The sequence below is a fragment of the Mustelus asterias genome, chromosome 16, assembly GCF_964213995.1.
Source record: "Mustelus asterias chromosome 16, sMusAst1.hap1.1, whole genome shotgun sequence".
Classification (NCBI taxonomy): Eukaryota; Metazoa; Chordata; class Chondrichthyes; order Carcharhiniformes; family Triakidae; genus Mustelus; species Mustelus asterias.
The window spans coordinates 12,885,190-12,898,946 of NC_135816.1; the positions used below are offsets into that span (position 1 = coordinate 12,885,190).

General features: G+C 46.0%; 1 protein-coding gene across 3 annotated transcripts in view; it reads right to left on the bottom strand.

Annotated features, from left to right (window-relative positions):
• Window positions 1-13,032, bottom strand: part of rnf130 (ring finger protein 130) — a 190,674-nt gene extending 177,642 nt beyond the window's left edge. The window contains exon 1 of one of the 3 annotated variants that reach the window (XM_078231807.1): window positions 12,204-12,959. In XM_078231807.1, coding sequence (XP_078087933.1) covers window positions 12,204-12,711 — 508 coding nt within the window. In that variant the 5' untranslated portion in view covers window positions 12,712-12,959. Of the gene's footprint in view, window positions 1-12,203 lie in introns of all 3 variants that reach the window. The other 2 variants (XM_078231805.1, XM_078231806.1) reach the window with 2 other exon arrangements.
• Between the last annotated feature and the right edge of the window lie 725 nt (window positions 13,033-13,757).

Sequence of the window (13,757 nt, forward strand, 5' to 3'; positions counted from 1 at the left end):
GGGAGAAAAGCGTCCAAGTGGCTGAAGTAACTTATTTAGGCTACTGAGCATATGGGAAGAGGAAGAGGATAAGGTAAAGGCCATCAAAGAAGCATCAACCCCAAGGAACGCCACAGAGTTGAAATCCTTCCTGGGATTACCCAAACTTCGCTTCCATGCTGGCTCCCTTGCGCAGCTTACTATAAAAATACCAGAAATGGTTCAGGAAGCTCTGCAGGCAGAGGGTTTTTCTAAAGTCACGCGCCAGCTATTGTCACCTAATCTATTGGTCCATTTTGACCCCAAGAAAGAACTTACTTTGACCTGTGATGCTTCCCCATATGGGGCTGGGGCAATGCTGTCACATTGCTAGAAAGACGGGATGGAGAAGCCTATCATGTATGCTTCTGGGACCCCTTTGGACGCAGAGCGGAGGTATTCTCAGATTGTAAAAGAAGTGTTGGCTATTGTGTCTGGTATGAAAAAATTCCATCAATGTGTCTATGGTAGACTTCTTTTTATATAGTTACTGACCATAAACCCTTATTGGGCCTTTTCAAAGAGGACAAGGTGTTAAGGACCAGATCAGAAACTCCAAGGTATCTTATGAAGTTAGCCTAGACCCTAACTTTTACATTTGATTTTGGCATTAGGGTGAGCATAAGAGTTTTACTCCAGGTATTATTCAAGTGACCCACTAGGAGGTTTTTTTTAAATCAAAACAAACTTTGACACAGTTAGAATGTAACAAAAAGAATTAGCATAACTTTTACCAATTAAAATACTTAAAACATGACAAAGTATAATTCTTAACAGTTAGCTATTGCTATTGTTCCAATTTAGCAGTATCCCCATCTGACATGAATCCCTTCTTTAGAACCAGTTAGCACAGAAAACCAAAGATGCTTACTTAAGTACTAGATTTAGTACTAGGTACCGCATGGTAGGTTGTTGCATAAGGTTAAATCTCACGGGATCCAGGGTGAGATATCTAAATGGATACAAAATTGGCTTCTTGCCAGAAGAAGCCAGAGGGTGGTTGTAGAAGGTTGTTTTTCAAACTGGAGGCCTGTGACCAGCGGTGTGCCTCAGGGATCAGTGCTAGGTCCACTGTTTTTTGTCATTTATATTAATGATTTGGATGAGAATATAGGAGGCATGGTTAGTAAGTTTGCAGATGATACCAAGATTGGTGGCATAGTGGACAGTGAAGAAAGTTATCTCCGATTGCAACAGGATCTTGATCAATTGGGCCAGTGGGCTGATGAATGGCAGATGGAGTTTAATTTAGATAAATGCGAGGTGATGCATTTTGGTAGACTGAACCAGGGCAGGATTTACTCAGTTAACAGTAGGGCATTGGGGAGAGTTACAGAACAGAGCCATGTTCATAGCTCCTTGAAAGTGGAGTCACAGGTGGACAGAGTCGTGAAGAAGGCATTCAACATGCTTGGTTTCATCAGTCAGAACATTGAATACAGGAGTTAGGACGTCTTGTTGAAGTTGTACAAGACATTGGTAAGGCCACACTTGGAATACTGTGTACAGCTCTGGTCACCCTATTACAGAAAGGATATTATTAAACTAGAAAGAATGCAGAAAAGATTTACTAAGGTGCTAGATAGACTGGGACCTTTTTCTCTGGAGCGTAGAAGGCAGAAGGGTGATCTTACAGGGGTCTATAAAATAATGAGGGGCACAGATCAGCTTGATAGTCAATATCTTTTCCCAAAGGTAGGGGAGTCTAAAACTAGAGGGCATAGGTTTAAGGTGAGAGGGGAGAGATACAAAAGTGTTCAGAGGGGCAATTTTCTTCACACAGAGGTTGGTGAGTGTCTGGAACAAGTTGCCAGAGGTAGTAGTAGAGGTGGGTACAATTTTGTCTTTTAAAAAGCATTTGGACAGTTACATGGGTAAGATGGGTATAGAGGAATATGGGCCAAATGCGGGCAATTGGGATTAGCTTAGGGGTTTAAACAAAAAGGGCGGCATGGACAAGTTGGGCTGAAGGGCCTGTTTCCATGCTGTAAACCTCTATGATGCTATTTCCAGCCTTTTAACACTTCTGAAGTTATCCAGGAAGATCCCTGCTTTCTAATTCTAATGCAGCAACTTAGAGAAAGCTCCACCCCCAAATAGTAAATTCGCAGAGAGAAAAGGCTTATTTCTTGGTAGATTCCAGTCTCCACTTCAGACAGAGCAAGAGATACAGAGAAAACAACCCCTCTCTAAAATATCCCAAACTAGACTGTCTTGAGCTGTGAAGATGCCGGCATTGGACTGGGGTGGGCACAGTAAGAAGTCTCACAACCCCATGTTAAAGTCCAACAAGTTTATTTGGAATCACGAGCTTTTGAAGCACTGTTCCTTGCTCAGGTGAGGAAGGAGCAGCGCTCCAAAAGCTCATGATTCCAAATAAATCTGTTGGACTTTAACCTGGTGTTGTGAGACTTCTTATTGAGCTGTGAAAGCCTAGCTGCACCCAGTCACCTGACCCTATTTGTCAATTAACCCAATCACACCCCACTCTGTAATATCCCAGGGAAAAGCACAAACCCACAGAACCCTGTATTAATTCAGATCAAAAAGAATATTGCATCAATTAAGATCAATTATGTTGCTGCAGTGACAATATAGTGCTTCTAGATCCGGACAAAACAGCTCCAATAAAATGGAAGGGGCTAGTAAAAGCATTCAGCACAGAAGCATGACTAAAATACATTTCTAAAAGGCAGTATCATCACAAAGGCAATTCCCCTATCACCTCCGCTCGATATAGCACTGTGCCTTGTTATTGGCGACCTACGACCATCTTGTAGAACACCGCCCTGAAATCTGGATAGCCAATGCTAACGCACTGAGTTGCCTCCCTTTGCTCACAAGCCTGGCTCCTTTACCAGCATTGGAAGAAGTTGCAAAGACTCTAAATTTTTTGGAAACTTTGCCTGTGTCTGCAAGGCAGATTAAGGCTTGGACCTAAAAAGATCAAACCTTATCTAAAATAAGGCACATGATCCTACAAAGTGGACTCCAAGGACCACCCTCTGAAGAAATGAAACCCTACGTTATTAAGAAAGATGAACTTAATGTTGAGGATGGGATCATTTCTTTGGGGTCCCTGAGTATTTGTTCTGTATCCAGGACAATGTCCAATGTTAATGGAACTACATAATGGTCACCCTTGGAGTATTAAAACTAAAACTGGCTAGGAGTTCAGTCTGGTGGCCCAGTCTTGACTCTGACATTAGACTTGGTGAAGCGAGGTGACCTATGTCAAGAAAATCAAAAAACTTCCTCCCTCAGCTTCTGTGCACTCTTGGGAGTGGCCTGGCAGGCCATGGGTGTGTGTACATGTGGACTTTTCAGGGTCCTTTATGGGTTCCATGTTTTGTAATCATGATAGATGCACACTCGAAATGGCTGGAGGAGTACCACATGGGATCCACAACCTCAGGCTTGGACTGAAAAATTATAACAAAACTTCAGAACACATGGAATGCCGGAAATCTAGAGGTAAAATTTCAGCTCCCGCCTCGCCACAAGAATCATAGCGGGCAGGACTGAAAATTTGGTGGACCAATTAAAGGACTGTTGACTTCAGGCAGAAATTTCCGGTCTTGGGGTGTATGCGGTCAGAAAATCCTGCCCCTGGTTTTCGATACCGACCTAGCCTTTTCTAGCAGCAATTTCCAGAACTTAGTGCTCTCTAATGGTATCCGACACATCCGAAAAGTACCTTATCACATAGTGTCAAATGGGTTGGCAGAACGGGTGGTTCAAACCATCAAAAATGGCATGAGGAAAAAACTGGCAACATCCATGGAGACCAAAATGGCAGAATCTTTGTTCAATTATAGGACCACACCTCACAGAACAAGTGTTGCCCCATTGGAGCTGTTAATGGGATGACGGCGTCCGACCAGATTAAGCCTACTATTCTTAAACTTGGTGGGAAGGGTGGAGTCCCAACAAGGAAGCCAAATAAATTATGATTCTGCAAGGATAGAAAGAACTTATGCAATGGGTGATCTGGTTCACGTGAGAAACTTCAGGGATGGTCCCAGTTGAGTCCCTGCGATCATGATGTAGGAAATGGGGCCAGTATCTTACAAGGTCAAAGTTCAGGGTAAAATCTTAAAGAAACACTTGAACCATCTCAGAGCCAGGGAATCGATGCCCGAGCAGTCCTCACTACTGGCCATAAAGATGTGTCAGTCCTAACTGACTCCACGTGAGCCTCTTTGGATAGTGAAGGTATGGACTTGGAAATGGAGGCTGAACAATCAAGCCCCTGGGCAGAAGCAGAACCTGAGGAGGAACCCACATCGGTAACTCAGCGAACCCTTCCAGAAACGAAGGTTTTAATTTAATTTATTATTGTTCCATGTATTAGTATAGTGAAAAGTATTGTTTCTTGTGTGCTATACAGATAAAGCATACTGATCATAGAGAAGGAAGGGAGAGAGTGCAGAATGCAGTGTTCCAGTCATAGCAAGGGTGTAGAGAAAGATCAACATGATGCGACATAGGTCCATTCAAACATCTGATGGCAGCAGGGAAGGAGCTGCTCTCAAGTCGGTTGGTACGTGACCTTAGACTTTTGTATCTTTTTCCTGACGGAAGAAGGTGGAAGAGAGAATGTCTGGGATGCTTGGGGTCCTTAATTATGCTGGCTGTTTTTCCGAGGCAGCTGGAAGTGTAGACAGAGTCAATGGATGGGAGGCTGGTTTGCATGATGGATTGGGCTACATTCATGACCTTTTGTAGTTTCTTGAGGTCTTGGGCAGAGCAGGAGTCACACCAAGCTGCGATACAACCAGAAAGAATGCTTTCTATGGTGCATCTGTAAATTGGTGAGAGTCATAGCTGACATGTCAAATTTCCATCGTCTTCTGAGTAAGTAGAGGCGTTGGTGGGCTTTCTTAACTATAGTGTCGGCATGAAGGGATCAGGATAGGTTGTTAGCGATCTGGTCACCTAAAACCTTGAAGCTCTCGACCATTCCTAATTCCTCCCTATTGATGTAGACAGGGGCATGTTCTCCACTACGCTTCCTGAAGTCAATGACTATCTCCTTCATTTTGTTGACATTGAGGGAGAAATTGTCGTCTCACTAGTTCCAGATTCTTTATCTCATTCCTGTACTCCGTTTTGTTTGAGATCCGACCCACTACGGGAGTGTCATCAGCAAATTTGAAAATTTAGTTGGAGGGGAATTTGGCCACACAGTCATAGGTGTACAAGGAGTATAGTAGGGGGCTGTGGACACAGCCTTGTGGGGTACCGGTGTTGAGGATGATCGTGGAAGAGGTGTTGTTGCCTATCCTTACTGATTGTGGTCTGTGGGCTAGGAAGTTCAGGATCCAGTTGCAGAGGGAGACTCGAGGCCCGGGCCATGGAGTTTGGAGATGGGTTTCGTAGGAATAATGGTGCTGAAGGCTGAGCTGTAGTCAATAAATAGAAGTCTGACATAGGTGTCTTTGTTATCTAGGTGTTCCAGGGTTGAGTGCAGGGCCAGGGAGATGGCATCTGCTGTGGACCGGCTGCGGTGGTAGGCGAATTGTGGATCCAGGCAATCCGGGAGGATGGAATTGATTTGTGCCATGACTAACCTTTCGAAGCACTTCATAACGATGGATGTCAGAGCCACCGGATGATAATCATTAAGGCACGTTGCTCGGCTTTTCTTTGGTACTGGGATGATGGTCGTCTTCTTGAAGCAGATAGGGTCCTCAGATTGTTGTAAAGAGGGGTTAAAGGTGTCTGCGAATACCCCCGCCAGCTGATCCACGCAGCTCTGAGTGCTTGTCCGGGTACCCCATCCGGGCCAGTCGCTTTCCGTGGATTGACCTTTGAGAATGTCTGACATCTGCAATGGTGACCTCAGATGCAGGTTCATCCGAGGCTTCCGGTGTGGAGGGCGGGTCCCCTGTTTGGTTTACGCTGCCCGACCCACCTCAGCCTTCAATGGGCCTCAGACCGACCACTAAGCAGCGGTAAGCACCTTCTTGCAGTGGGGATGTTGGGGGAGACTCGAACCTAAGGGGGGAGGGATGTTATGATGGAGAACAATGATTGATCTCTCCAGGTCTTTGTGGGATACAAGCCTCCTTATTGAGCGAGTGGCAGCTTGGTCAATGAGAAGCAGACAGTCGGGGCTTATAAACCTGTTGCTCATCCGAGACCGGAGTTGTAGGTCCCGAGGTGTAGCCTGGCTAGCTGTAAGCCATAAGTGTGGCCCTTCTCTTTGGTACACAATAAAGGGTATTTGGTGATGGAAAACAGGCATAGGCTGAATTCCCACAATACTTTTGGTACATTTTAATGGTACCAAGGGGTATGTGGAGAAAGCAGGAATATGGCATTGGGATAGAGGATCAACCATGATCATATTGAATGGTAAGAAGTCTCACAACACCAGGTTAAAGTCCAACAGGTTTATTTGGCAGCACTAGCTTTTGGAGCCTCAAGCTCCTTCTTCACGTGAGTGAGGACTTGTGTTCACAAACAGGGCATATAAAGACACAAACATATTGAAAGGCAGAGCATGCTCAAAGGACCGAATGGTCTACTCCTAGTTTCTATGATGGTTTCAACAATACAGGGTTGTTGCAGCTTACATATACTGCAGGCTCTCTTTCAGAAAACCATTTTGGGGCTGTAACAAATGATGGCAGTTAGTTTCCAGCCAAAACATGCAGGAATGCTAAGTTAACTCCAGTCACAAAATTTACTTGCAAGGATAAAAAGTTCACATTGACAATACCCACAAGGAAACATTATCTATGATATTTGCAGACTAGATTTAATGTATAAATACATAAGAAAAAGTGTGTATCAGATCTGCATTTCATAATTGCATTGAAACTAATGATGTACTGTCTTAGGGAGAAATTTATGTGAAACAACGTCTTAATTAAAATGGGCTCCACAGAATAAAAACCCAAATAATGGTTCTTAATCTTGCTGTTCCTCAGGATGATATATTTTGCCTTTCACTCCAGTCTCCAATCAAACCCAGATAGTTTGGTGAAAGCAGGACAACTGCAGTAAACTTAATATCCAGTTCAAACATCTGAGCTAGCATGACTGTGACATCAATTAAGAAGCCAGTTAATGCATGATAAATGTTCAAAAATGTAAAGATAACACAGAATTTAGCATAGATATGGTTAAGGAAGGTACGGTGTTACATTAGTTGTGTGTGCAGTCTTTTTATTGTCACTGCATATTAGAGACTCCTAACATTGTCACACATAAAATACACACAAATTACCTTCCTCTGTAATGTTGATAAGCAGTGCCACCCACAAGCACATTCGGTGCAACTGTGCCAAAAACATTTCCTCCCAACTGGACTGACAGAAGTACTATCAATGTATTCCTTTCTGATCTATGAAAGGACAATGGTTTCTGAAAGTCATTCCGAGTGCTACACATCCCTCGGTGCAATTCATACATTAAGATTTATTTATAAGTGAAGTGCATGAAATACAATCGTGACATGGGAGGTTAATTTTCACAATCATATGGATGGCACTTTGCCAGCAGATCATCAGTGATAACAGGTTTATTTTTTACTAAACAGAGGTTGTCTCCTGTCACCACCAAGTTCTGATGTGGAGATGCCGGCGTTGGACTGGGGTAAACACAGTAAGAGTTTTAACAAGACCAGGTTAAAGTCCAACAGGTTTATTTGGTAGCTAATGGCATTTGCTGGTGTTGTTAAAACTCTTAGTGTGTTTTCCACCAAGTTCTGCAGACTTGTAAATAAATCAGTGATAAGTTTGAAAAACAAACATATCACACTAATACCAATAACATCATATGTTTTATCTTTAACAAAATGCCATATAATTCATACAATTCTATTGACACTGCCATTGTGGATCAGGTCAAATATTCTTGAAGACAAGTTAGACATGGTTACTAAATCAGAGTGGCAATTAGATAGTTCACAGCCATCATGATCCACTTTATTCACATAGCGAATGGTTAGCAGCTTCAGTGCAGGCCATGACACATAATTTGCCCACCCACTATCTGGTTCTAGCTATAATTTATATGTAGCAATTTGGCCAATGCTTGTCTTTCTCGGAAAGATAGTGCCTTTGGAACATAGGAATTACTGGTAAAAAAAAAGACTCAGATCCATCTGGTTTGTCTTTGACGATTCAGATAGTCACATGGTACAACAGAAACACAGTTGTTAACTGATCATATCGATCAATCTCTGTCAAGAAGCCTACAGCAATTCCAGGCAGGATGCCAGTGGTGGAAAGCTTTAGGAACCACAGGTCCAAAGTCACCTGATCCTCCAAAGCACAATATACTCACCATGTTATGTCTCGCTCATATTACAGCCCAAAATATTATTTTCAGAAAGAAATGTAACATGTGATAACCATAAAAATACTTGCATTCCTATAGCATCTGCCCTGCCCTCAAGATGTTCTAGTGTTTAGAGCTAAGGAAGTACCTTTTGAATTGTAGTCAATTGGAATTAGAAAACGTAACACCAAGTTTCCAAAAACAGAGATTTATTAAGACCAGATAAATATTGATCCAGTCCAGAAGGAACTCCACTGGTCTTCTTCAAAGTAGCATATTTTTAATGTCGTCTTGGGAGAGTAAATGGATCTCAGTTTAATGTTTCATCAGCACCTCCAACAGTGCAGTGCTCCCTCCGTACTGCATGGGCTATTAGCCTTGATTTACATTTGTGCTCAACTCTCTCACAAGCAGGACTCGAACACTCAATCCTCCATTCAGAGGGGAGAGTGCTACCAACTGAGCCATGGTGGCCATTGTATTTTGATGATGTATGCTGGTTTATTAATACAGATAGGCTTATTCCAGGGCTGTTATCAAATCTTTGGAAGAAGCTACACTTTCTCCAACAGAACATTGAATAGCCTCATAATATGGTGTCAGATCTTCCAATGAACAGTTGTAAGCATTTTGGGTACAACAGGTGCAGAGGCTGTGGGCAATCTAGTCCTGAATAGTGAAATATGACATTGGTACCACAAGAAACTAACCCTAATCTCAAACATCAACAACAACGAAGAACAAGCATAAACGTTGCAACACATTACACTTTTTGCATCAGATTACACTAACAGTAGTTACAATACAATCTTGATACTGCAAACGGGGGTTTCAGTTTTGTAGCAATGCAAAGACATTTGATAATTTATTTTAAAACGTTGAGCGTGTAGTTAACCTTTGTAGATTAGCTAACCTCTTGCACTCATCCTCTCAATCTTAGTTATGCCCTGCCTTATAGTCCTTAGCGATTTCATGGAAACATAGAAAATAGGGGCAGGATTAGGCCATTCAAGCTTGCTCCATCATTTATGATAGCTGATCATCCATGTCAGTGACCTTTTCCTGCTTTCCTCCTCATATCCCTTGATCCCTTTTGCCCCAAGAGCTATATCCAATTTCTTCTTGAAATCTCACAGCGTTTTGGCTTCAACTGCTTTCTGTAGTAATGAATTCCACAGACTCAACACTCTCTGGGTGAAGAAATTTCTCCTCATCTCAGCCCTAAATGGTTTACCCCATATCCATCGGAAACTCCACCATTGGAAACATCCTTCCTGCATCTAGCCTGTCTAGTCCTGTTAGAATTTTATAGGTTTCTAAACTCCAGTGAATATAATCCTAACCAACTCCTCTCCTCATACATCAGTCCTGCCATCCCAGGAACCAGTCTCGTAAGCCATCACTGCACTCTCTCCATAGTAAAAACAACCTTCCTCAGATAAGGAGACCAAAATTGCACACAAAATTCCATGTGGCTGCACCAAGGCCCTATGTAACAGCAAAACATCCTTGCTCCTGTATTCAAATCCTCTTGCGATGAAGGCCAACATATCATTTGCCTGCTGCACTTGCATACTTACTCTCAGTGACTGGTGTATCAGGACACCCAGGTCTCGTACATTCCTCTCTCTCAATCTATAGCCAGTTAATAACCTGTCTTCCTGTTTTTACTACCAAAGCAGTTACATTTATTCATATTATACTGCATCTGGCATGCATTTGTCCACCCATTTGTTAACTTGTCCAAAACATATTGAAGCATCCCTGTATCCTCCTCACAGCTCACTCTCCCACCCAGCTTTGTGTCATCTGCAAATTTGGAGATATTACATTTAGTTCCCTCATTGTTATGATTCTAAATCATTAATATAATCATCACCTTAAACAGTATCTCAATTTAAAACAAACAGGGCAAAAACAAACCAACCAATGTCAGTCTAGCAATTGGAGCCAAATGTAAATTACCTCCAAGGTTTTGGAGAACACTAATTTAAAAAGGAATCACATCGGCTCACTGAACTGCCTTTACAAGCTTTAACATTAGCACACACACCAAAAATCAACATGAGCAATAGAACCAAATCATAAAGCAACCAACGGACAGGGCTGCTGTGTTGCAAAACGGAAATGCAACAAGGACTCGTGCAAGGGTAGTAAGAGAGGTTCTCTATTTGAAATATTAACGCAACTCTTTCTTTTCTTCATTTGTCAATGGGCCCTGGTTGGATTTACAGTATTTTCTCTTCTCAGATTTTCAACATTTTAAACATTTCTTATCTCAGATGATATGAATTCCATTCTCATAGTTTAATCGGCAACATGAAGCTCTGCACTGTGCTACACAAATAAAAGAATAATTTTGATTTGCTTTTTAACTCCCACCCCTCTGCGTTCATTGCTTCTCTTTCTTTCGTTGCTACTTTATTACCACTTTCTCTTATCTGATATATGCCAATCTCATGATTGAATTATTCCCACTCTCCCTGTCCGTTTAGTACCTTTTTTCATCTCCCTCGCTGCTGGCTTAAGGAAAGGCAATGGCGTAGTGCTACTGTTACTGGACGAGTAAGCCAAAGACCCAGGATAATGCTCTGAGGACCGGGGTTCGAATCCCACTATGGCAGATGGTGAAATCTGAATTCAATAAAAATCTGGAATTAAAAGTTTAACGTTGGAACCATTGTCAAGTGTTGTAAAAGCCCACCTGGTTCACTCATGTCCTTAAGGGATAGAGATCTACGACCCTTAACTGTGGCTGGTCTACATGTGACTCCCCATCCACAGCAATGTGTTTTGACACTTAAATGCCTTCTGAAATTGCCTTACAGATAAGGGCCAAGGGCAACCGAACGAGTAAAAAAAACCACCCAGTCAAATGGTTTAATCCATCTCATTCATACGCTCTGCCAGTTAAATCTCTCTACTGGATTAATTCCTATTCTCTGCAGGATCACTCCCCCCTCCCTCCCCGTCCCTGCGGGATCAATCCCCCCTCCCTCCCCCTCCCTGCGGGATCAATCCCCCCCTCCCTGCGGGATCAATCCCCCCTCCCACCCTCCCTGCGGGATCAATCCCCCCCTCCCTCCCCCCTGCGGGATCAATCCCCCCCCCTGTGGGATCAATCCCCCCCTCCCCCTCCTCCTTCCCTGCGGGATCAATCCCTCCCTCCCTGCGGGATCAATACCCCCCTCCCTGCGGGATCAATACCCCCCTCCCTGCGGGATCAATAACCCCCTCCCTCTTTCCCCCTGCGGGATCAATCCCCCCTCCCTCCACCCCTGCGGGATCAATCCCCCCTCCCTCCCCCCCTGCGGGATGAATCCCTCCCTCCCCCTCCCTGCGGGATCAATCCCTCCCTCCCCCTCCCCGTGGGATCAATCCCTCCCTCCCCCTCCCCGTGGGATCAATCCCCCCCTCCCTCCCCCTCCCTGCGGGATCAATCCCTCCCTCCCCCTCCCTGCGGGATCAATCCCTCCCTCCCCCTCCCTGCGGGATCAATCCCTCCCTCCCTGCGGGATCAATACCCCCCTCCCTCCCCCTGCGAGATCAATACCCCCCTCCCTCCCCCTGCGGGATCAATAGCCCCCTCCCTCCAGGATCAATACCCCCCTCCCTGCGGGATCAATACCCCCCTCCCTGCGGGATCAATCCCCCCCTCCCTGCCTCTTTCCCCCTGCGGGATCAACCCCCCCCCCCCCCTCCCTCCCTCCCTCCCTCCCTGCGGGATCAATCCCCCCTCTTTGCTGTGTTGATTGTTACCCTCGCTCTCCCAGCTGGATTATTCCCTCTCTGCTGGTTCAGTCCCCCATCCGTGTTGATGAGATGCCGGGGCCAGGCACCATCAACCCTCCCCACACACACCCTCCCCCGTCTCCGCCCGCCCTCTGCTTTACCTTTGTGGGTCATGGTCTTCGGCTTCTCGTCCGACACGTTGTGATAAATGACCACAGCCGCCGCCTTGTGCGCGACAGCCCGCAGGATCTTCTGTTTGAAGGTGCAGTTGCCCCGGTTCAGCAGCGCGATCCAGCGGCGGGTGTCGGGCGGCACGGCGAAGCGGGTGCGGGGGTCGCAGCCCTGTAGGTTGCGCTGGGTGCCGGGCACCCAGGCGGGCACCAGCACCGTGCCGCTCTCCACCCCTTCCTTGGGGGAGTCCCGGCTGTAGCGACCGTCCTCGCCCCGGCCCGGCACCGGGACCCGCTGCCCGCTGACCCGATCCACGTACGACACCTTCACCACGGCGTCCACCAGCTCGTCGTTGACGCTGTCATCATCCGGCGGCTCGGTCTGGGCCCGGCCCCCGGCGGGTAACAGTAAGAGCAGCAGCAGCAACAAGTAGGCGGCGGAGTAGGCGGCGGGGAGCAAGGGTGGCGGCGGCGGCCCCGCGCGAGACGCCCGCCTCATCCTCGAGCACGCGTCCAACCGCCGCTGATCTTTTCCCTCAAGTAATGAAAAACGGTCTTTTTTCGCTCCTCCAACTAAAGGCGGCACCACTTCACCTCAGCTTTTTTGCTTCCACCTCCAATGGGACATTTTCGATGAACCGAAGCGATCGGTCCCGACCCGTTTTTCTTTCCCGCCGCGTGTCCGTTGAAAACATCCGCCTCAGGTTTTGACAGCCGAGCCGCCGGCGGCAAGGGCGCTTGCGCAGGATAGATCGGTCGCCCCCCCCTCCAGCCGAGCATGCGCAGCTCAGCCCCGCCCCATCTCCTTCCACCCGAGCATGCGCGCAGACCAGCCTCGCCCCACCTGCCCACAGCCCCGCCCCATCTCCTTCCTCCCGAGCATGCGCGCAGACCAGCCTCGCCCCACCTGCCCACAGCCCCGCCCCATATCCTTCCAACCGAGCATGCGCGCAGACCAGCCTCGCCCCACCTGCCCACAGCCCTGCCCCATCTCCTTCCAACCGAGCATGCGCGAAGACCAGCCTCGCCCCACCTGCCGAGCACGCGTCCGGAGGCCCCGCCCTCCTTTGGAGCAGGTGCGCTGGGTGCCGGCGTACTGTGCAGGTGTTCCCCGAGATCTGAACAAGCAACAACAACATGCATTTATATAACGCCTTTAATAACAACTTATAATTATACAACACCTTTATCACAATATCATAAGAACATAAGAACTAGGAGCAGGAGTAGGCCATTTGGCCCCTGGAGCCTGCTCCACCATTCAATAAGATCATGGCTGATCTTTTCATGGACTCAGCTCCACTTACCCGCCCGCTCACCATAACCCTTGGTTCCTTTACTGTTCAAAAATTTACCTATCTTTGCCTTAAAAACATTCAACGAGGTAGCCTCAACTGCTTCACTGGGAATGCTTTTAAGGCAAAGATAGATTTTTGAACAGTAAAAGATGTTCCAAGGCACTTCGGAACACTATGAAACAAAATTTGACATCTGCAACCTTAAAAGGAGATATTAGGCCAAATGACCAAAATCTTGGTTAAAAGA